Source organism: Juglans microcarpa x Juglans regia, chromosome 2D, assembly GCF_004785595.1.
Source record: "Juglans microcarpa x Juglans regia isolate MS1-56 chromosome 2D, Jm3101_v1.0, whole genome shotgun sequence".
NCBI classification, from domain to species: Eukaryota; Viridiplantae; Streptophyta; class Magnoliopsida; order Fagales; family Juglandaceae; genus Juglans; species Juglans microcarpa x Juglans regia.
Genome location: NC_054596.1, coordinates 18,977,272 through 19,000,663, shown reverse-complemented (window position 1 = coordinate 19,000,663; position 23,392 = coordinate 18,977,272). Strand labels below are relative to the sequence as shown.

The following is a 23,392-nucleotide window of genomic DNA, read 5'->3' as shown; positions in this document are numbered from 1 at the left end:
ATTTCATTTGGACAACTCATGATTGGGAGTTGTAGTCTATTATGGAGTTCTTTGCGGCATTATATTCCGCAAGTATTCCAGGGGGCTCTGGAGACAAGATGCATTGGAACCATTCTAAGAAAGGTATCTTCTCTGTCAATTCTTTTTATCAAAAGCTCACGAACTCCGGAATGTCTATGTTCCCATGGAAGAGCATATGGAAGATGAAAGCTCCTTCAAAAGCAGCTTTCTTTGTCTGGACAACATCTTTGGACAAGATTCTCACCACAAATAATTTGAGAAAACGACGGGTTATTGTCTTAGATTGGTGTTGTATGTGTAAGAAGCATGGGGAGTCAGTTGATCATTTGCTTTTACACTGTGAGGTGGTCAAGGTTTTATGGGAAGATTTTTTCTCAAGGGTCGGATTGTCTTGGGTTATGCCTAGTAGATTGGTGGATTTCCTCGCAAGTTGGAGAGGACTATATAAAGATTATCAGGTAGCGGCAATTTGGAGATTAGTACCAATATGCATGTATTGGTGTATTTGGAGGGAGAGAAATGCTAGATGTTTTGATGATCAAGAGAGAACACTAGATGAGCTTAAAGTTTTCTTTTTTAAGTCATTGTTCCTATGGGCGGGGGCTAAAGTTGGTAACGGACTTAGTGTCCATGATCTTCTCCTTTCTATTGTAACCTCTAGTTAGACATTTTTTCATGTATACTTCCTGTGTACTTGGACTTTGCCTACTTTTATGAATACAATATCTTTGATTTCCTATAAAAAAAGAAAAAGAAAATTGTTGTTCAAGGTGCTGCAATACTTTTAAGCCAACGCCAGTCAGATCCTTACCCAACAGCCGTCTAGAGAATTGGAACTACTCATTAGGATATAACCAAACTTTCATATGGTAAAGCCCAAAAAATCCCTCAACTGACTAAAGTCTCCCACAACATAAGATGTCCTTCTAACCAATTATTATGTCGTATGTTAAATAAGTTGTCCCCAACTCTATTATCCTACATTCTAAGTATTTATACGCTAACAATTAACTTGTATACGGTTAGATCTCAAAACTGTACAAACTAAGTTTCTATTTTTTTAGGAAACAACCTTTTATGCGTTATCAAACTAGAGATGACCTTAACCAACATGATTTTCCATATTATGAGCACCCTTACAAATGTCTAATGAAATTAGTGGACTAGTATAAATGCAGCAAATGGGTTTTGAGCAAGGTTATGGGAGAATGGGTTGTGACCATAAAAGTTACGACAAAAATCAGTTGAAATATTATACCTTTTCCTCCAGTATTCTAACAAAGGATTTGCGGCCTGCTGTGTGGTTAATGGTTAGCCTCTTTCTATTCTCTTGATTTTGTCTTGAGATTTTCTGCCATTAAAACCCAATGTTTACACAAACTGCATAATAAACAGACTAAATAATGACTTGTTAAATTCCGCCTTTTATTTTTTTTTATTTTGAATAACCAATATATACCTTGAATTTGTTGCTTCCCCACTTCCCACACAACTTAACCCAGACGTGCAAGTTGACCATGGTACTCCCAGAAGCCGATGCTTCTTCGTGACTTCCGTATGATAAATATTTTTTGTGTAATTTGTGATGGAATGAATTGAAATGCTTACGCAATTGCTTCAAGATGGTCAATCTATGATTCTTCCGATCCCAATTCAACACGAAGTCACCCTACATGGTTGAACATCACGTTAACATCATGTTGTATTGTACGCCCACTTCCTTACCCTCAAAATGAAATAACAACTGTCTTACCCTTACACAGTCGATCAACTCATCCTTTTGTGTTTGCAGTACATCGGTCTATCTCACATAACTCATGTCGCAATGTTGTTTTACAATTTACGTTACCCGTGTCATGAACATGGATGCATTCTCATAGCACGGTGTTGTTTCTCTGTCATTAATTTTTAAAAGCACTTTTCCATGCTTCCTCAACTTCTCGAACTCAATACACTTAGCAGGCCCATGTCTACGTTTGTGCTGTTCCAGGTTTGCTGTAGGCATCGTGGGGGTGGTCGCATCTATATTTCAAGATAACAAGAATTGACTATTAGTCTTCATATTTAATCTTTGTTGTTTACACATATATGTCCTAGGGGTTCTATATTGAAAAAAGTTTAGAAATGATGACCGTACCGATATTGTCTCCGTTTGGTGGGACTTCTTGTACGGGTGAGGGTTCTCTATTCGGCTCGGGTGGGGGCATTGGAATGAGACATGGAGGCTCCCATGGATGACTGGGAGGCTGCGCTGAGTCATTCGAGTCTGATTGATCTGCATCTGAAGGGTTGTGGTATGAATCAATGCGAATTTCTCGTGATCGGCTAGCTCTACATGAGTACGGTACAAATCGTCTGGCACGAATACCTCGTCCAACCCCTCTTCCTTGGGAACTTTCTCCCATTGTGTCACCTACATTTGTACGACATTCCATTTGAGTTACAAGTGTTTCCAATCCATTTACTAAATCATAGGATCCACCTTAATTAAAATGCGACTCTAATACGATGTTACATATACGATGAATGCTCACAAGATGCCAATAGATTGTCCCAAGAGATGTCTAATATGTTGGCAAAAATCTGGTTGGGGGAGAAGTCCAATAACAAAAAGGTGTTCTATTGAAAGTTACATATCAGAATGGGGGAGGATTCAAATTGTGGTGGGTTGGGGTTTATCACATTGAGGATTTTAATTTAGCAAACATTAGGTAAACATAGTTGGAAATTGTTAAAGGAACCTAAATCACTTGTGACGAGATTTACAAATACAAAAGTGTTTAAGGGAAAATGTGTCGTTTTCAGCAAAAGTGGAAAGTTCTCCATCATTTATGTGGAGGAGTGTGTGGGAAGCTAAAAGAGATTTTGAGAGTAGGGCTAATATGGCATGGGGGGATGGTAAGAAGATTAAGAAATGGGGACAGAACAAGCTACCTAAGCCATGATCTTTTATTGTGCAATTACCTGTTATTGAGTTGGGACAACTTAGCAAGAGTTAAAGATTCAATAAGGCCTCAAATAAAAACCTGATCTGAAAAGTTGATTATAAATCATTTTAAGTATCTGAGGAAGCTGAAATGACTATCAGTTTACCTAAATGCAGGAAGTAATTAAGTCAAAATGATCTGGAATCTTAGAAAAGATTGAAGATTTCTTTTGACATAGACACAAAGAAACAAAGTGACATGAAAGTCCCAAAACATGGAAAGAAAGTGATCAGCAAGAGTATAGATCAACTGGCAAATAAAAGAAATCTTTAAATCAATAAAATTGAATAGAACAAGCTCAAGTCCTTTAAGAGAAATTATTCATCCCCAATACAAACAGAAACAGCCTTTGGCAAGAGAAATCAAACCCTTTATCATCCTTTATTTCATTAATATCATATTTCCAGATGTTAATTATGTAAACTACATATACAGTGTGCAATCTCCAATCACATCACTAGGAGCATATGCAAGAGTTAGTGAGCTTATGAAGAAGATCTAAGGGTATGGAAGGAAGAAGTAGTGAAGGATCATGTCAGTAATGAGGAGGCTGCATTGATATGTAGTTTACCTATCAGCTTAGGTTGGAAGCGTGGGGAGGGAGAAGATAAGTTAATCTGGAATTGCAGTGAGATTGGGAAGTTCTCAGTTGGAAGTGTTTATTACTTGGCTAAAGAGAGGAAAAGGAAGCAAAGGGGAGAATGCTCTGAAATAGGAAAAAATGAAGAGAGGTGGGGGAAGATATGGAATTTAAATGTTCCAAATGTCATAAAACATTTCCTCTATAGAGGGCGAATAATGATTCCTTATCAACTAAAGTATACGTTTCAAGAGAAATGTTAGTAAAAACCCTTATTGTCCAATCTCTAGTTGAGAAGAAGAGACACTTATACATGTACTATGGACATCAGTATAGCTGCGAATGATATTTGGGCAATTGCAAGTAGTAAGTTGCAGAAGTGGAAGTTAACGTAGCACATTTTACAGAGTTATGTGACCAGTTATGCAACACCATATATAAAGAATTGTTAGAAGAAACAACTTCTATTTTAAGAGGGATCTGGCATAGAAGAAATATAGTGGAATTTGATAAACTAGTTTTAGCTGAGAAAGCTTGTAATGACCATTGATTATTTATGAATGAATGTTATCTTTGTTTAAAAAAAAAAAAAGAAATTAATTATGTGATGCACATGTAAAAATTAAGTGTACTAAGGTGCCTGAAGATACACCAAAGTCCAAACTCGTGGCAAACCATAAAACAAATTTAAAGACCAAAAATCATCACATGGATAGATTTGGATTTTAGAAATTAGTACTATATATCTTGTGAAATACAAAATTTATTATTGCAACCCAAATTATCTTAGCTTAAAATTACTAGGACATTAAGGATAAGTTATGTAGCGAAACAAATGACTATTTAAGTTTTAAGTAGCAATCATCTGGTATAAATCTATAGACAAATTTTCCAGAAACTGGTTAATTTCTTCTAGCGCTTTAGTGCATATGTGTATATATGCAAAGAAAATAGCTATATTATGAGTCTTCATTTGTCTTATGATCCCTTTGTACCTTGATCAGTAAGCTCACATTTATCCAAAACCGGATTTTGTCGTAAAGTAATTAAGTTATTTTGTTCAAATGGGATTTCTGATAATTAAGGGTAAAAACAAATGCTTCATGAGTTTTTTGCTTTCCAAATACGCCACATATAGTTAACAAATTGGTACTTTATCTAAAGCTTTATATATGTTAATTGTTGAATCTTGCATGTTAGCGCTACCGGCTCTTAATGTTCAAATTTAACATTTACATACAAATTGAGACTCAATCTATGTATAAAGTTGGTAGATTGGATAGAAAACCTTGGAATTGAATTAGTATTCTTAGTTAAAATGCATTGCAAGTCATGTATTTATTATGCTAGCTCACCAAATTCTCAAACCATTAGTCTAGCTAGAAAAGAAAGAATATATACTTGAATACTGGCATATGTGCAATTTATGGAGCTAGGGTGATTTCCAATGAACAATTTTTGGCAAACATATATCATCTTAAACAAAAGAAAAATAGACCTGCTTCTTGAATAAAAGATGTTCAATAGATGGCGATTTAAACTGTTCAGACATATATGTCAAGCTTTAGAATTGTAATGATAATACAAACAATATTATTGTACACCACAAATTGAAGAAGAATATAGATCGTTTATTAGTCAGTCTAACATAGGATTGTTTGTATTTTTTTTTTAAATCTACATTATATGGCCACAGTTACATTATACATACACAAACACATAGACAATTTATGCATAAATTGAAAGAGCAAACCACCCATGTTTCCATGACAATATTGGTTAACTACTTGCTATCAATAACTTGAGCAAAGTGTCAAAAATAGATACTAATTTCTACTTGACCTAAACGGTTTCATTAAGAACATAAACTAAAAAAAAGAGTATCTTACCAACAATAATTGGCGACAACTGAGTGGAGGAGAGGATGGGGAGGAGGCGAGTTGGATAACCCTTTGCCACTAGGAAAAGGGTCTTGCTTGATGTTGAATGATAGCTTAGGAAATGTCAAAAATCGCACTTTTTGAACTGGAACTCGCAGAAGGGCGAGTCATGCACAACGATTTGGTGTTTACCGTGCTAGAGAAAATATGGCATAATAGCTTCCGCGGTTGCCAAATCGGTGGAGTCTCCACAGTTAGTGGTGGTTTTCGAACGAAGAGAGAGTCGTGTAGCAATACTTTTTTAGTGGGTTTTGCTTAATGTGTAGGTAGAGAGAAAATGGAGAAGAAGAAGTTGGGGAAGAAGGTAAACTCGAAATTTGGGAGTGTATGGTAGAAAAACGAGGGGGGGGGGGGGTTAGGGTAATGTGCTTTTCGTGTGTTTTGGCGCCTCATCTGCCATTAAAAAATGCAATTCCAATGAATTTAATTCGCAACAAGTTTTAGTCTTTTTTGATGATTTTTTCTGCCGCACTTTTGGTTAAAATCGCTGCAAAAGGTTTTTTTTTTTAAAAATTGATGTTTGGAGGTTGCGTCGACAAAAAATTGCCGCATTTACTGCCTTATTGCGACGATTTATCTTTTACAATAAAGAAATCGCCGCAATATGTGTTATTTCTTGCAATGGATCAATCTCCACCAATGCCTTACAAAGAGAATGCCATCTTAAAATATGGTTTTAAAGTAAGTCACTGCTGGAGGCGGTGTAAACTCTGGGTGCACTACAATTTGTTGTCTTGAGATATATTTTGAAGAGATCCGTCGTCCTTTTTTCAAGATCGTTAGTTAGGAAAAGCTATAACATAGTAGAAAGACCGATATCAGATGGAATGATCTAAGGCAAATCATCTGTCTTTCCGGGCCTCTGTGGTGGTGTGTGGACGCCACGCGCGCTGATGACTTGGAGGTGAGGTTGGGTAGATCTAAATAATCATAAGGTGGGGAATCTGCTGGTATGGTATGTGTAGTCAGCGAAGTCATTGGGGCATGGCGGCGTGTAAGGACCATGCTCGTGAAGATCACGTGCCAAGATTTTTGGTACGGTTCCGTGTCGTCCCAGTAGATCAACGGCAGTAGGGTTGCGTGGTGGGGTGCGTGTCGACTGATGATGGTTATAGTGCAGTAGATCTAACGAAAACCGAATCGGTGGGTGGGAGGAGAGAAAAACATACTAACATTGAAGCATGTTCACACAGTTGTAATGAAAAGAAAATGGAGATGAAGAGGAGGGTGGAAAGCATATCACAGCTCTCACACCTCCTTTCTGGTGGAGGCACATAGAGTGATTTGGGCTTTCTAGAGAGAAGGATGAGTTTCTCTTTCTAGAGAGAAGGCGAAAGGCTCCTTGAGATTTTAGATTTCATCATTGAGTGATGTGTTCTATTTTACCAGGTGGTTGGTCTGCCTTCATTACCCTTAACTTTTGATAAGGATAATGCTTTTGACCAATGAAGTTTACCGATTACTTTATTTTGTATTTTTTCGGATTTCTAATTTTTTTAATATTTAAAAAATATATTAAAAAAATATAGAAATCTTAAAAAGAAAAATACAAAATAAAGTGATCGGTACACTTCATCAGTCACAAACTTTGGTCTCCCTAGCAGTGTTCTTTCGACAATATACTTGTAAGATCACATAGGGCCGGTTAGATGTTCTAGAATGAATTTGACAATAGCCGATGAGTGCATCTAATAGAGTTTTTTATTTTTATTTTATAAGAGTAATGCTAGATACAATTTTAGGGACATATAAGTTCCGCGCATTGTCTTTAAAAAATTGGAATCTACCATTTAAAATGAGTTTTTTATGTGGATATTAAATTTATCCACTTTTTTTCAAATGGAACTACAACACTTGATTGTACAAATTATTTCCTTTTTATAATGCACGCTCAAATTCCTATTCTTCGTAGCTTTGTTGTAATAAGAAGAAATACTTATGTTTGTTTTCTTTTTTGGAAACAAAATAAATTTTATTTTCTGTGTGCTGCGGCAAGACAAGAAAGCAACAAGAAGGATATATAATTTATTAATTTGAAGAATTTGAAAAGAGAAATACAACTTTTCTACCAAGCAAAAACGATATATTTCTCTCCATTTATTTAGATTACGTTTGGGTAGTGAAATGATCTCAGATATTCTGTAAATAATAATAATAAATCAATGATAGAATATTAAATAGTAGTGAATAATACTAAAAAGTAAGTGAAAAGTAATAATAAAACTACCCAAACTAACCTTAGGCAATGGAAATGGGTGGGTTCGCTTACTTTGGCTACCACGGGTTGTGGAGATCAGGTGATTCACTTTCACATATAACAATTTATATATGGAAATGCTTTGTGTAGATCAAACGTTTCATATTGCTTCTGGATCAGTACTAGTTGGAAAAAGGATTAATAGTAGTAGGGTTCGAGTTAGGGCACCTGATGTGGCGCCCATGACCCCATGTAAAGAGACACGGGAATCGAGATGCCGGAATGATGATAACACGGTCACACATCCCAACGTTAGTGCCAAGTGTGTGTACATGCAACAGTGTACAAAAACAATGCAGTGGATAATTAATACAACTAAGTACTAGAATTGTTAATACAATTTAAACAATCAGTAAAAAGGTTTAAAAATTATACAGTCATCCAAAATAAATATTTTACAAGTCTCAAACTAAAACGAGTGATCCCAGATCACTCCTCGGGCAGAGCCGAATCCTCAGGCTCACCCTCAGCTTCATCTACATCGAAATCTGCGTTACCACAAAATGGTACCGCATGTAAGTATAGACCAAACAACTACGGGATAAAAATACATTAATGCGACCAACATACATGCATATGATGAAATATGCATTAGATCCAAAAATACTATTTTTCTCAAAAATAGATATTTTCAACACACGCCGAAATCCCATTTTGGCCCAAAAATAATACTCCGTCATTTTTCCAGAAAATGACTCAAGTCAATAAAATATCATTTTTTCAGAAAATGAATCACATAAAATCCTTTTAATTAACACATGCTATTTTCCCAGAAAACAGCCTATTATTCCATTAACCAATGCACCATGATCTCCCCTAGAGATCATCCGCACGTCCTGGCTTCGTAGTGATGCCCAGTTCCGCGCCCAGCATGTTCGTGGCCAAGCATCCTCTAGCCCCCGCCAGCAGAGGGGCCACAGAATCGGCACGAGACCATCTCGTCCAATCCCATCGTCGCCCAGCGACAATCTGGGGACGTCACTCAGTATATTCCGCTCCAGAGTGACTAGAGGAACTCCACCGAGATAATATCTCATCTCGACTTGGGGTCGTGATACACACTCACCCAAAATCCTTTAACACATGAAAACCCAATTTTCATAAAACACATGAACATGAATACATGTACACAAAAACCCAGTTTCCTTTACAAACATAATCATGCGTGCAATATGCCATGTACATGAACAACACCAAAACCAACAATCAATAATTCACAATACCAACTAAACACACAACTCCGTCCACAATCCATCCGACCCCCAAACTCCTCGGACTCAGTCCGGCATGTCCAACCAGATCACAATAATATGAGTTAGTACAAAAATATATTTAAATCACGACAGTTCTTTGGAAAAATACTTACAGTGCTATATAATAATTTTCGAAGGATCACGGTGGTGCAAAAGGTGGTGGCTCAGCAACAAAACAGTGTAAAATACACTATGGTCGTGGCTCTCAAATACCCACTTTTGAATGGGAACAAACTAAGACCCGAAATTGATAGGGTAGAGCTTAGAGAGGTCGGTGAAGCCAATAGTGGTGGTGGTTTGCATTGGGTGGCGGCGCAAATGGTGGTTTTAGGCCAAAAATACCCAAATCAGAAATGAGGTTGGATGTGCTTCACCGGTGATGGATCGGAGCTGGGGTTGGGTCCATTGGGTTGCTAGGAGGTCGATGATGAAGTGGTGAAAAAATGGTGGCCAGAGGTGGCGCGACGGCGGCGCTGGAGTGAAGAGAGCGCCGCGGCTTGGTGTGGTGAGTGGGGGCTGTCGGCGGCGCGAGGGAGGCTGAGATTGGTGGGGTGGTGTCGCCGGCCGGTGGGAAAGCTGATGGGAGGGGCGATGTCGCGCACGGCGGCGCGACGGCAGTGGGTTGGGGAAGAGAAGAAAGCGGGCGGAGGGGAGAGGTGCAGCGCGCGCAGGAGAGGGAGAGAGGAGAGAAGAAAAAGAAAAGAAGAAAAAAGAAAAAGAGAAGGAAAAGAAAAAGAAAAAGGAAAAAGAAAAAATAGAAGGAAAGAAATGAGGTCTAATCCTCACATCTTGGGTAATAAAAATGATCCAACGAAAAAGATTTTAAAACAGCAATTCAATTAAAATAATTTAAACGTAATGATAAAATGAAGATAAAATAATTAAATCCAACAATCAATTAATTTAAAATAAAGAACAATTTAAATGCATCACAATAATAAATATTAAGAAAACATATCAAATTTAATTTTCACAATTTAAAGATCATAAAAATAAGCCATTTAAAATATCCGATAATTTTAAAACAAGAGAATAAATTTTTAAATTATTAAAATAATTCTTCAATAAAAATATACTAAAATACGAGGTGTTACACCTCAAACGTAAATGATCAATGGGTCCAATGACATGAGTCTTGATTGTAGCTCGTGTTAATTTGGAACATGGGTTATCACCTCTGCTGCAGCCATGTAAACGCATGATATTGGAATGAAAAGCTGCAAGATTATAACATCGACCATGTCCAAAGGAGAATCGGATGATGAGTACATGATCACTTCTACAAGGTTAAGAAGCACCTCAACTAGCTTGTTGATAATTCTTATATATATATATATATATATATGTATATATATGGCGATGTAATCATAATCAATCTCATCTCTCTCTTGCAATCTAGACAAATTAAAAGAGGAAAATGGGAAATTGAATAAGGCCTTGTTTGGAAACTCATATCATTTATGTGATCTTTCCCAAACATCACTTAAAAATAAACACTCTCAATTTCATATCTTCAATTTTTTCATCTAATCATTACCTAATCATTACTACTTTCTTAAACTTCTAAAAAAAAATCAATTTTTTCAAATTCTAAAACAAAAATTATATTATAAAATAATATTATAACCTCATAATATTTTTATCTGACTTAATTTTCTCTCTCATTTCTCAAAATCTAATTAAACTTTTTAACTCAAATTATTTTACTACTATTCACAAATTATTTTATTACTATTAACAGATTTCTCATCTTATCTCATTTTCAAACAAAGCCTAAAACTTATTTTATATGAAATAAATAAAAGATATAAAAATAATTCTACAAGTGCTGACTCAGTAATCAATATCCTGGTTTCACTCGGTGTTGTGTACTAACCTTAGGTTCTCGGAGTTGCCTCTGCTATCCATTTGCTTGCCTCCTGGATTATCTCTCTAGATCCATAACATGGGAAGGAACTTCAACAACAGTCACTTCGAAAATGATCAATTATAGAAGCTAGACTAATCAAAGCAATGCATCCATCATTGGATTGTCTACAAAATCAGCAGGTGATCCTCTTTTGGCATCGGGCCAAGAACATGGGATTGACTCTACTTGTAGAAGACATTTCTTGAAATGTGGTTTTTTTAAAGAAAAAATTCTTATTTTATAGTTGCTAAATTGGGGTGGCTATTGGAGCTGCTCTCCCCACTATCATAATTTATCTAATATTAGTAGGAAAATGCTACTTTGCCTTATGGTTTTGTTCTCTTATTTTGATCGCTTATATATTTTATTGTATTTTTTTACTTATTGATTAATGAAGTAACTATTAGTAAATTGATGTATTTTTTAAATATTTAAATAAATTCTTGAAAGAAAAAGGAATAAAAAAATTATTGTCTTCTAGTGTGTAGATTTCTGTGTTGCTTGATATTAAAACAAATTAGAAATAAAAGCTATTTAGATAACGACATAGAAAGAATAACCGAGAGAAAAGAGAAAATTGAGAGAGAGAGAGAGAGAGAGAGAGAGAGAGAGCGATTGAGAGAGGTGTCATATATATCTAGTTATTGCAAAAGAAATAACAAATAGGAACAAAAGAAAGAGCCTTACAGAGAGAAAAGAGACTTGCAACGGGCTGGTGGCTAGTCTGAGATCAACGACAATGACAATGAGATGATGGAAGACGGCGGATCTAGGCTGGCCTGAGCTACGGTAGGGACCAATTGGTGGTTTGGGTGTGACGGAAACTTCGGTTTGTAGTGGTGTGTGTTCTAACTGATCAACGCTTAGCCAATTGGTAGCTTGTTTACATATGTGGCTAAGAATAAATATTTTGTGGAGAATTTGCAGCGAACTGAGGCTATATAAAGACGAAAGAGAGTGTTGAACGTGTTCTACTCGAAATCAATTATTAACTGTGATTCGGGATTGTTGCGTACTTGGGCTTGGCATTAGAAATTTGGGAATGAAATAGATATGTAAAATTTATCCGATTAATAATTCAGATTTTAAGAAGTGGGAGAGTTTTAGACAAAAGTCGGTGGTAAATACCAAGAGAAGTTCAATCAATGGATTTACATTCAAACTTAATAAAATCTAAACTTATAATTTAAAATAAAGAAAATGTTGACTAAAGATTTGGCTGCGTTTATCCATAAATAATAATAATATTATTCAGAAGTAAAAAATATTTAATAATAATTAAGATAAAGTTAAATGATTTATTATCTTAATTTTATTTATTTACTATTAATATTATTATGATTATGATTATGATCATCATCATCATCATGATCTTGTGATCCGTATATTACACAGATCTACAGGTAGGGTCCATGCTTAAGTATGGTGACATTTTTTCTTGGACGTACGTCAAAGATGCAACCGGACTTTGATGAGGGGGAGACACGAGGATATTTAGGCAGACCTGGGGATACTTGATACTTGAGAGTGAAGCATACATGTATTTTCAACGATTTTCATGTTCCATTGCTGCACCTAATACTCCAGAGTTAAAAATTAATAATAATTTTGTGCTACAGTAATTGGATTTGGTTGCAAAAACAAAATAATGAAAACTTATCAAAAAATCTTCTTAAAACTTTATTTTTCTCCGCTAGATTCATGGAGCGGCTAATGCATGGGGCTAGTTTAAGAACATTACATCAATTGGAAGGGGCTTAATCAACTTCTAAGGCCCGTTGGATATTATCATGGGCTTAAGCCATGACATGGTTCAATAAGCTAATGAATCTAAGGCCCATCACAATTACAAGTCTCATCACGTTGCGACTGATGAGATTTCGTGAGGTAACGGGAAGGGACTTAATCATCTTCTAAGGGACTGTTTGGTATTATCATGAGCTTGGGCTATGGCATGGTCTAATAAGCTAATGAATCCAAGGCCTAACCCCGTACGAGCCTAATTTAGATGGAGCCAGACCACTAACTGCCCGAGTACTTTAAGATGAAAGGGTTATCGATTCATTTGGAAATAAGATAAGCCCTAATATCCCTAAAACATAAATTTCAAATAGTAAGTGGGACGGTTATCAAATACGATCCGAAGAAGTTACAAAACTCTATTTGTAGGGTTCATGTATGATTATTACTCTTTAATTGCAGGTGATCGCGTGTGAGAAGCTGTGAAACACATTCATAACATCAATAATACCCTTTATTTTGATGGCATTTGTTAATTTTAGCTCTTATCTGGTTTTAGCTCATAATTGGAGAGATTACGAGAGAAAAGATCAGTGGGTTTGAATGGACAATGATAGCTAAGAGTTGAGGATTGTTGCGGTAATATTGAGATGAACATGATCTGCAACAGTGACACTGGCAACCTGAACCTGACAGTTGGGTGCAGGCCTATCGAAGAACCAAAACTCACACTAACAAATGCTTTAGGCTAGAGGTGAACAACAGCTGATTTCGCACAAGTGAATTGTGGATATTGACTCCGTGACATATAAAAATAAGTAATAAAATAATCAATTGATATTATCGTGAATTCAAATTTTGACTTGAAAAAATCTAATTGTAAGCGATTCTGCGCACTAATACGTGCACCCATTCAATATGATTAATCAGAAAGTAGATTTTATTAAAAATAGTGTTAATTTAAGTTTAAAATATGAAGGCAACAATATTAGTACTCAGATTGGTACGCAAACTTGCTTGTACATAATAAAACTTTTTTGACTTTATTCTCTATCTTATTTAAATAAATATTTTATTTATCGAACCCACTCTTTGAGGAAAAAGTTGTCTACATATGAGGAAGAGTACCAATAAATAATAAAATTTATCTATTTTCGTCAATCGCCTATGAATTATTACACTTTCTGAGAAATAAGAGAACTGGAATAAAGGGATTTATGTCTCTTAAACTTGACATGAGTAAGGCGTATGACAGGGTGGAATGGGTGTTTTTGGAAAGAATGATGGAGGCTCTTGCTAGTGGTTTCATCTAGTTAGTAATGAATTGTGTCAGGACAGTTTCTTTTTCAGTACTTGTAAATGGATGCCCAAAAGGACCTATAATTCGAAGTAGAGGACTAAGGCAAGGAGATCCATTATCTTTTTACTTTTTTCTTTTGTGTACTGAAGGCCTGATTTGGTTGTTAAAGCAAACAATAGGAAGAGATGTAGTGGAGGGTGTTAGAATTTGTAGAGGAGCCCCTAGAATTAATCACTTGTTGTTTGCGGATGATAGTGTGATTTTCTGTAAAGCGGATGTTACTACAAATGTCAAAATTCATTCTTTATTGCATAAGTATGAGAGTGCTTCGGATCAGTGTATTAATAAAGACAAAACTTCAATGGTGTTTAGTAGGAATGTGAATGCTAAGCTTAAAAATGAGATCATGTAGCTTTGGGAGGGGGGGGGGGGGAGCTATACCCAACAATATGAAAAGTATTTGGGTTTACCACCTATGGTTGGGAAATCCAAAAAACAAGCATTCTCGGATATTAAAAAGAGGTTGTGGCAGAAATTACAGGTGTGGAAGGGTAGTTTGTTGTCACAAGGGAGTCGAGAGATACTTATAAAGGCTGAAGCAATGTCTATTCCGACATATGCTATGAGCTGTTTTTTGTTACCTAAAACTTTGTGTTCAGAGCTAGAGATGATGATGGGTAACTTTTGGTGGGGAAATCAAGCTCAGCGAAATAAAATTCATTGGGTGAGTTGGAAGAAACTTTGCGTTTCAAGATTTAGAGGAGGAATGGGTTTTAAAGATTTAAGATTATTTAATTTGGCTCTCCTAGCCAAACAAGGTTGGTGAATTCTAAAGAATGAAGGTTCTCTCCTTTACAAAATTTATAAAGCCAGGTATTTTCCTAAGACCTGCTTATTTGAAGCAAAAGTTGGTTTGAATTCATCCTATATTTGGAAGGGGATTTGGGAAGTTGTTAAATGGTTGGCAAAGGGCTGTAGGTGGCGAGTGGGTAATGGAAAATCAGTTCGAGTCTTTAAGGATGCATGGGTCCCTGATTCTCCTTTGCTGGAATTTCAACAAGTTGATCGTGAGCTGGATGAGAATTTGAGAGTTCAGAATCTCATTGATGAAGATACCGGGTGGTGGAAGGTCCAACAACTAAGAGCTCTATTCAATCTAAATGTGGTGCAACAGATTCTGAAAATGAATATTTCCATAAGCTCAAATGATACTTTATTTTGGGTTCATGAGAAGAATGGTATTTATTCTGTTAGGAGGGCTTATAGAGTGTCACAGTAGTGTGAAATGCAGGAAGGGGGTCAGACTTCTAGAGAAAGTGGTCAGAAACGGTTTTGGAAGTGTTTGTGGAGTGTGAAGTTACCTAAAAAAATGAAGATTTTTGCATGGAAGGCATGTCTAGAATTCTTGCCCACTTATCAAAATTTGAAGAGGAGACATGTATTGGAAGATGACAAGTGTGGGGTTTGTGCTCGAGGTAGTGAAGATGGGGCTCATGCACTGTTTTACTGTTCAGTTGTGAGAAAAGTTTGGGTGGAATATTGTCCTCTTTCAGGTACTGTAGTCTCTAAATTGTCTTTTTGGGATTTGGCTAATTTAGTGTGTGATAGAGGGGCTGAGGAGTTGTTGTCCAGGTTTACTGCTATTGCTTGGGGGATTTGGTATAGACGAAATATGTTTCTTTATGAACATGTCTCTTTGCAGTTTAATGTAATAGTCAATAATGCTCTCTCGCTCTACAACATGAGTACCTGTAGCTGCAAGTGTTTGATGTCTCAAATGAAAAGATAAACAGTGTTGTCTCGCGGAATCCTTCTCCTCTTGGTTTTCTGAAATTAAATGTCGATGGAGCTGTTTTTTGTGATAGAAATTCTGCTGGGGTAGGGTTCATTCTGAGGGACCATAATGGGGATGTTCTAATGGCTTGTAGTACGTCTGAAAAAGAGGTATCATCTGTAGAGTTTATTGAAGTTACAACTTTGTTAAGGGGACTACAATTTTGTGTTCAATGGGGTGTTTCAAAAGTGTTGTTAGAAACCGATTGCCTCTTACTTGTTCATGCTTTGAATGATGCCACTGTGTTTCTAACTGATTTTGAGTTTATTCTCCAAGATATAAGATGACTCTTGCTGGGTTTTCATGAAGTTAAAGTGGTGCATGTTAACCGTTTGGGTAATATGGCCGCTCATAGGTTGGCAAGATATGAATGGGAAATAGATGATGTAGTGATGTGGTGGAATTATTGTCCTTTTATAAGGATTGTATTTGATTTCAATGAATGGTTGTTGTTTATCAGAAAATATTAAAAAAAACAACAAAAAAAAAAAGTGTAGATAAAAAAAATACCGGAATATGGTCGAATAACTCCACTCCGTAGACCTCTGTTTATGTGGCATCCGCGTCCTCTCCCTCAGTAGAGCTTTCCACCATTAAAAACACGTAAGAACCCAGTGACCGGATTATTGCGCACATCATCCCAACCTGTGTATTAGGAAGACGTTTCGTAGATGCCCATAAACAAGGCAAGAGTTGGGATACAGTTCCATACGTGTGGACGTCTCAAGTGTCTGCTACCCCCTGGGCTCCCAAAAAAGAAAAGAAAAACTAAACTTGCAGAGAAATAATGGATGAAAAATATTTGAATGATACTGCGCAATCCATTCACAAGAAAACGGAATTTATAAATATTCTTGCTTTATATTAATCCTTCCACAATACCAATGTACAGAAAATAAATATAAAGCAAAACAAAAAGAAAGGACCGCCAATCGAACTCAGAACATAAACGGAGTGGGTGAGATTGCTGGAAAGAAAATCGGCATGGAGTTATTCCTGGAAACAAACATATCAACAGATAATTCAGCAAGACCACAACATAAATGCTGATCCCTTTAAAAGCCAAGGGAAAACTAAAAACTGTTCGATCCCTTCGAAAGTCAATTCGTTGGAGAACGAAAAACAAAATCTAACAGACAATTACTACAAAGTACCCTGCTTTTCTTTAAGTTTAGTTCAATGATTTTGTCGTAACATTATATTTACACGCAACCTTAACAACCCAAAACACTGCAGGAATCCTAAATACACGTACGTACCTGAACTCGTCTCTGTGAGTGAGAGAGCGAGAATTGGGCAGCGATCTAGATTTACAAGAAAATTTATTTCCCGAAACCCGTCCTCTGTTTTCGTCGACTTTGTCCTCGGATATCATCGAAAGCACTGGCCTCCAATGCTTAGCAGACGCGGACCTGGGACCTGCAGTCCGCCTATTGTGCCTGGAGGAAGGCAAGGTGAGCGACACATAGGCGTTGGTGTTGGCATCCTCCTGCGGCGGCGCAGGGGTGCCTTTGGGACGGTAACATGACCTGAAGAACTTCATTGATTTTGGGCCGTGAAGATAGTGGAAACGTTTTGGGACTTTGGAGAGAATGATCACACACACACACACACATGGTTTATTACTTGTGTGCGTGATCTTGTTGTTAGTGTTTCACTTGGAACGGAATCTGTGACATTTAGGTTTGTGGGGTTTCTTGGAGAGGTTTTGTTGTGCCTATATTGCTTTTCGAAGTAGTGTAGGATTTGTTGTTATCCGTTGATGTCACCAAACGATTCTTCGGCTTCTTATTCCTTAAAGGTATTTCTACGGATCATATACATAAAGGTTATGGTGGTAATAGTCAAAATATTACCATGGAATTATATATCCTAGAAAAACCCAAGTGTTGAGTCTGTTAGTCAAATATTTCTGGTCTATCATTTAAAGAAATGTTTGTGGGTTAAATCATGCATGATAAGTGTCTGACTTGGATAAAGATTCTTTTATAAATATTACCCTTATCCACAATAAATTATTCTTTTATATATGTGCGTGTATATAATATATATATATATATATATATATATATCCCCTATACTTTTTTTTTTTTTTTTGAAAATAAACTATTTCATTCATCATAGTAGTTGCTTGATACAAGGGGGACAGTCCTCAATCATTATGCAATCCTCTTGGCAACTAAGAGCAAATTTTGCCAAGTGATGTGCAATTACATTAACTTCCTTATGGACGTGTAAGACAGACCAAGAGAGGAACTTAGAAAGCAAAATCTTAATATTTCTAACGACAAGGCCAGAATCACTCCAACTATTTTCCTTGATTTGGATTGCCTTCACCACCAGCAAGGAGTCACCTTCGAGTATGACATGCTGAAAACCCAGATCTGCACAGAAGGAAGAGGCTCTTCGAGCTGCTATGGCCTCACCAAGAAGTGGATCCAGGAACAGGTCCATCGAAGAACATAAGGATGCCATAACAGCTCCTTCTGAGTTCCTAACAATTACACCAATCCCCACCCTTGAATTGATTTTATCAATGGCAGCATCCCAGTTGGCTTTGAACATATCTAATGGTGGAGCAATCCATCTGTTAACTCTAGCAGCTTGGGTTACTTTCTGTTGAGTACCATTCTGAATCCACAATTTAATAGAACTCAGTTCTGATTGGATAAGATTTGCTAACTGATAAGGGGATTGGAATTGCTGTTCAAAGAGCCAATTATTCCTCCTACTCCAAATGATTTTTGCAGTAACAGCAAATTCTATGAATTCCAATGGAGAAAAGTGATCCAATAAAAATGATAGAATATCTTTAGAAGATCCTTCACGCAGGCTTGATTTCTGAATTCTTTTTGAACTCATAGACCATACATCCATTGAAGCACCACAAGACCAAATAGCATGAGAGACTAATTCTGGGTTTAAAGAGCAGATTGGACAGAGGGGTGAATCTACTATCTTTCTTTTATGCAAATTCAGCTTAGTGGGAAGGGACTCACAAGCAGCTCTCCAGAGGAAAGATTTTATTGCTTGAGGTGCTTGGATACCTCAAACTTTGTTCCAAAATCTCGAGCTTGAACTTTGAGCTGAAGATTGCCCCACTCTGTCTTCTATCAAAGAGCCTTGAAGGTGATAAGCACTCCTTACAGAAAATTTTCCATTGCTCGAGCACCTCCATGTCAGCATATCTTGACTCCTGCAAGGGCTAATAGGGATCTGGCTAATTAATTTTGCTTCAGAGACAGAGAATATGTTATAAATGAGAGATAGATTCCACTGCATGGTAACTGCGTTAATGAGCTCAACAACTTGGGCTTCAGCCTCTAGAATATGGATAGGAGATTGCACTTTAAAAGTAGATGGGCATGGCAGCCATTGATCCTGCCAAATTTTGATTTTTCTTCCATTACCAACTTTTCAAATCATACCTACCTTAATTACTGATCTGGCTAGAAGGAAACTCTTCCACACATAGGAATCTTGAGGTCTTGTTTGGTTGATAGAAAATCCGAGGTAGGGAAGTATTTAGCTTTGAGAACCTGAGCTGCAAGGGAATGAGGGTTCTGTATGATCTTCCAACCTTGTTTCGCCAGTAAAGCTAAATTAAAATGTTCAAAGTCCCTAAATCCCAAACCCCCTTTCTGCTTGGATTTCCCTAGTTTCTGCGAGCTCAGCCAATGTATTTTGGACCTGTGGTTGCTTTGACCCCACCAGAAGGATTGTAGGAGCTGATTGAGTTTTCTAAGAATTGCTTTAGGGATTTTGAATATCCCCATACTATAAGTTGGGATTGATTGCAGCACAGATTTAAGGAGGGTCTCCTTCCCAGCTTGGGACAGCAGGTTGCTCTTCCAATTAGTAATCTTGGCTTTGACCCTATCAAGTATTGAATGAAAGGCCTTTATTCTGTTCCTTCCCACATATGATGGTAACCCCAAATATTTATCAAAGGATCCTAAAGCTTTGATTCCTGACTGTTGAAAGATTGCTTGTTGGACCTCAACTTTGGTGTTCCTGCTGAAGAAGATGGAGGTTTTTTCAAGGTTAAGTCTCTGACCCGAAACTTTTTCATAACTGCTTAATACCTGTTGTAGTATACACCATTCATCTGGATTAGATCTGCAAAATACCAAGCTGTCATCTGCGAAGAAAAGGTGGTTCACATGAAAGGATCCTCGAGCAGCTGGAATCCCAGAGATAATTCCCTGCATCTCAGCTTGATTTAAGCTATGGCTGAGGAATTCAGAACAGATGATGAATAGGAAGGGAGATAAAGGATCTCCCTGCCTAATGCCTCTGGAAGGAGTAAATTCTGCTTGGGGTACACCATTAACAAGGATAGAGTAGTTGACAGTGGTAACACTGCATCACCAAGTCTACCCATTCACTTTCAAAGCCCATTTTCCTCATAATTTTACTCAAAAAATCCCATTCCACTCGATCATATGCTTTACTCATGTCGAGCTTAAGGGACATATAGCCATTATGCTTCCCTTTTAGCCTTGATTGCATGGAATGCAGCAACTCATATGCAACAATTACATTATCTGAGATCAATCTTTCTGACACAAAAGCACTTTGGGTGAGTGAAATGAGATTAGGTAAAATCAGTTTGAGTCTGTTTGCAATTACTTTAGAGATGATTTTGTAGAAGACATTGCAGAGACTGATTGGTCTGTAATCTAAAGCAGATTGTGGGCACTTCTTCTTGGGGATCAAGGATATAAAAGTTTGATTAATATCTTTAAAGCCCTGTCTGGTTTGTAACACTTCTAAGACCGCATCTGTCACTTCCTTGCCTATTGATGACTAGTGTTGATGGTAAAAAGCAGCTGGAAATCCATCTGGACCAAGAGATCCGAGGGGATTCATGTTTTTAATTGCAAATTCCACTTCCTGTTCAGAGAAAGGACTAGCAAGGGAGCAATTCATTTCTGTAGTGACTGAGGGAGGGAAATTATTCAAGGCTGCCTCGATGTTGCTTGGTTTAGAGGAAGAGAAAAGGCTTTGGTAATATTCTTGGAAGGTCCTTGCAATCTCATCCTTATTGAAGGTCACAATTCCATTACCATTTTTTATATGTTTGATTCTGTTCATCTGTTTCCTTTGAGATGCACACTTATGGAAGTATTTAGTGTTCATGTCTCCTTCCTTAAGCCACCGTTGTTTAGCTCTTTGCCTCCATTTCAGATCTTCTTCTTCGAGATACCCATCTATCTCATTCTGAAGAACATTGATTTGACTATTAAACTGGCCAGCATTGGATTCTTGTAAAATTCTCAATTGTTCTCTCTTGTAGTTTAGAAGCCTTTTCTGTTTTCTAAATGCCTCCTTACTCCAAATCTTGAGTTTATCCTTGCATGCCTTCAATCCACCTCAAGTATCATCAAGTTTGGAAGCCTGACGTGGTTTCTGTATCCATGTAGCTTTAATAAGTTCAGTGCACCATTCTCTTTTACCCCAAGCCACTTCATATCTGAATATTCTGTGAATAGAGGATTCATCTTGAACAGAATTTGAGCAATGAATAGACAAGGGGTTGTGGTCAGAGCATTGTACTGGAAGAACTAGGACCTGATTAGAGTCAAAGAGGTTAAGCCCTTCAACATTGGATAGGGCTCTATCCAATCGACATTTAGTGAATTCAATCCCTCCCTTTTATTGCACCAAGTAAATTTTGATCCTTCGAAACCAATATCCATAAGTCCACAGTCTGATAAGGCCAGTCTAAAATCTTCCATTTGCTTAAAGGGGCGTATGTTGGAGCCAAAGTACTCCTCTTGGAATATAACCTCGTTAAAGTCCCCCATGCATAACCAGGGGTTATGAATTCTGGAATGGATTAGCCTGAGAAGATCCCAACTAATACTTCTTTTAGTAGTAGAAGGCTGTCCATAAAATCCTGTTACAGTCCACTTCTTGCTTGGAATGTTAGAAGATGAAGAGATAGAGATATGATGATGAGAATATGTATCTAGTTCAGCTTCAATATCTCCTTTCCAAAAGATGGCAATACCCCCACTCCTTCCAATACTGTCAACAGAAAAGCAATGGTCGAATCTAAGTCTGTCTCGGATAAGTTTTATTTTTTTTCTTCTACATTTTGTTTCACATAGGAATACAACATCCAAGCACTTTTCCTTCACCATGAGGTGGAGCTCACGAACTGTCCGAGGGTTCCCAAGCCCTCGGCAGTTCCATGCTAAGTGTTTCATGGGGCTTGGCAGGGCTGGAAACCAGCCACTGCCAACTGAGCTTGTTTAGCTCTCTTTCTTGTCATGATAATCCCCTGAGTTTCTGCAGCAAGCCTTTTCCTTACTATAGGGTCACTAGATTCATCCATAACCGAATCAATTGGCCTTTGGTTACCTCTAGGTCTCATCTCTCTAGCCCTCCTTTTCCACTTTCTTTTAATACCAATAGTAGTAGCAGTTTTAACAGTAGAGTTCTGAGAATGTGAGCTACCCTGAGTCAAGTCTCAAGTAGGGAACGATGCATCTAGATCAGTGTGATACAGAGAGGGATCTAGGATGGGTTTGACACCTTTTAAGACCAAAGTGTCCTTAGGAAGCCTACTAGCCAAGTGGGAGTTCTCAAGGCTATCAGAGTTTACCTGGATAGAAGGGACAAGATGGACTTTTGTATTGTCCCAGTTGCCCTTTACGTGAAAAGGTCCCAAAGGTTGGTAGTTGTCAGAGCTCCCAAGATCAGCTTGGTCAGCGCCTACTATGGGACTGCTGGTGACGTTTTGACCCATCCCATCATCTTCATACCTGCTGCCTTCACTCTTGTTTTGGCGCCAACTCCCTGTATTTTCACATTCACCATCTCTCTTACTAAAAATAGGAGAGTTCCTCAACTGAGTGCTAGCTCGCAACCAAGAGCCAAACTGAGGTATTGAGCCTTCACAAGCAAAATCTCCCCTATAAGGATTAGGACAAGCCAAGCCCGTATGTTTAATGGCTCCACATTGAAAGCAGAATAATGGGAGTCTCTCATACTTAAATGGAATCCAAAAATGTTTTCCTCCCATGTTAATGAACTTGCCCCTAGTGAGAGGCTTACAAATATTGAGTAAGACTCTAACTCTAAGAAAATGGCCCCAGGCCATACCACTAGCATCCACATCAACTGATAAAACAGTTCCAGCCGCTGCACCGACCTTTTCACCCATGGTTTTGTTCATTCCTGCAAAAGGCAGGTCATGAAGCTGAATCCAGAATGGTTCCTCCTTAAACTCTATGTCCTTTGGAGCCACACAACCTTCACAATCAAACAAGCAAACCAAGACCCTGTCAAAAGACCAGGGTCTTCCCGAAAGTATACGTTCCTTTTCCCTGTGGTTCTGGACCTCGATCAAAAACCTGTTGGTTCCAAGGTGTTTGAAGGAAACCTGACCTTCTACTTTCCAAGCTTTACTAATGGTATTTCGAAACGCTCCTCTACTCATTTCCTTCTCTGCAACGATGAGAGCAGCCAGATAATTCCTACTTTTTGCTATAGAGTTAAGAATTTCATCATTTGGAATGATGACTTCCTCCTTCTCTTCTTCAGTAAGTCTCAAACCTTCA

The 23,392-nt window shown here is 37.5% G+C and overlaps 2 protein-coding genes and 2 long non-coding RNA genes across 5 annotated transcripts; all 4 read right to left on the bottom strand.

The window, feature by feature from the left end:
• Window positions 1-929: 929 nt before the first annotated feature.
• LOC121249940 lies at window positions 930-11,968 on the bottom strand. Of its 2 annotated transcripts, XR_005937673.1 has the most exons (4): window positions 11,635-11,968; window positions 10,915-10,970; window positions 1,481-2,434; window positions 930-1,372 (listed from the first exon to the last, which is right to left on the bottom strand). It is a non-coding gene; the product is annotated as an uncharacterized LOC121249940 (long non-coding RNA). The 2 variants fall into 2 exon arrangements; XR_005937672.1 differs by lacking the exon at window positions 11,635-11,968 and having other exon boundaries at window positions 10,915-11,299.
• Window positions 7,690-10,555, bottom strand: LOC121249941. The gene is made up of 2 exons (XR_005937674.1): window positions 10,135-10,555; window positions 7,690-7,953 (listed from the first exon to the last, which is right to left on the bottom strand). It is a non-coding gene; the product is annotated as an uncharacterized LOC121249941 (long non-coding RNA).
• Window positions 11,969-16,595: 4,627 nt separating the features above from the next.
• LOC121249939 lies at window positions 16,596-17,392 on the bottom strand. Its single transcript, XM_041148811.1, has 2 exons — window positions 17,081-17,392; window positions 16,596-16,817 (listed from the first exon to the last, which is right to left on the bottom strand). Exons 1-2 carry the CDS (start codon window positions 17,362-17,364, stop codon window positions 16,760-16,762), a joined length of 342 nt encoding a protein of 113 aa, XP_041004745.1. The 5' UTR covers window positions 17,365-17,392; the 3' UTR covers window positions 16,596-16,759.
• Window positions 17,393-17,939: 547 nt separating this feature from the next.
• Window positions 17,940-21,631, bottom strand: LOC121249338. The gene is made up of 4 exons (XM_041148047.1): window positions 21,396-21,631; window positions 19,361-20,183; window positions 18,869-19,017; window positions 17,940-18,549 (listed from the first exon to the last, which is right to left on the bottom strand). The coding sequence occupies exons 1-4, from the start codon at window positions 21,629-21,631 to the stop codon at window positions 17,940-17,942; spliced, it is 1,818 nt and encodes a 605-aa protein (XP_041003981.1).
• Between the last annotated feature and the right edge of the window lie 1,761 nt (window positions 21,632-23,392).

What these genes read in the sequence shown, in the direction of transcription:
- LOC121249939 (XM_041148811.1), bottom strand. Translation starts at nt 17,364, where the DNA reads ATGAAGTTCTTCAGGTCATGTTACCGTCCCAAAGGCACCCCTGCGCCG. An exon ending in ACTCACAGAGACGAGTTCAG is followed by an intron (nt 16,818 to 17,080) that starts GTACGTACGTGT and finishes GTTTGTTTCCAG; the next exon opens with GAATAACTCCATGCCGATTT.
- LOC121249338 (XM_041148047.1), bottom strand. Translation starts at nt 21,631, where the DNA reads ATGGGGGACTTTAACGAGGTTATATTCCAAGAGGAGTACTTTGGCTCC. An exon ending in CTCATTCCCTTGCAGCTCAG is followed by an intron (nt 19,018 to 19,360) that starts GTTCTCAAAGCT and finishes TAGCCCTTGCAG; the next exon opens with GAGTCAAGATATGCTGACAT. An exon ending in ATTTTGGAACAAAGTTTGAG is followed by an intron (nt 18,550 to 18,868) that starts GTATCCAAGCAC and finishes CATTTGGAGTAG; the next exon opens with GAGGAATAATTGGCTCTTTG.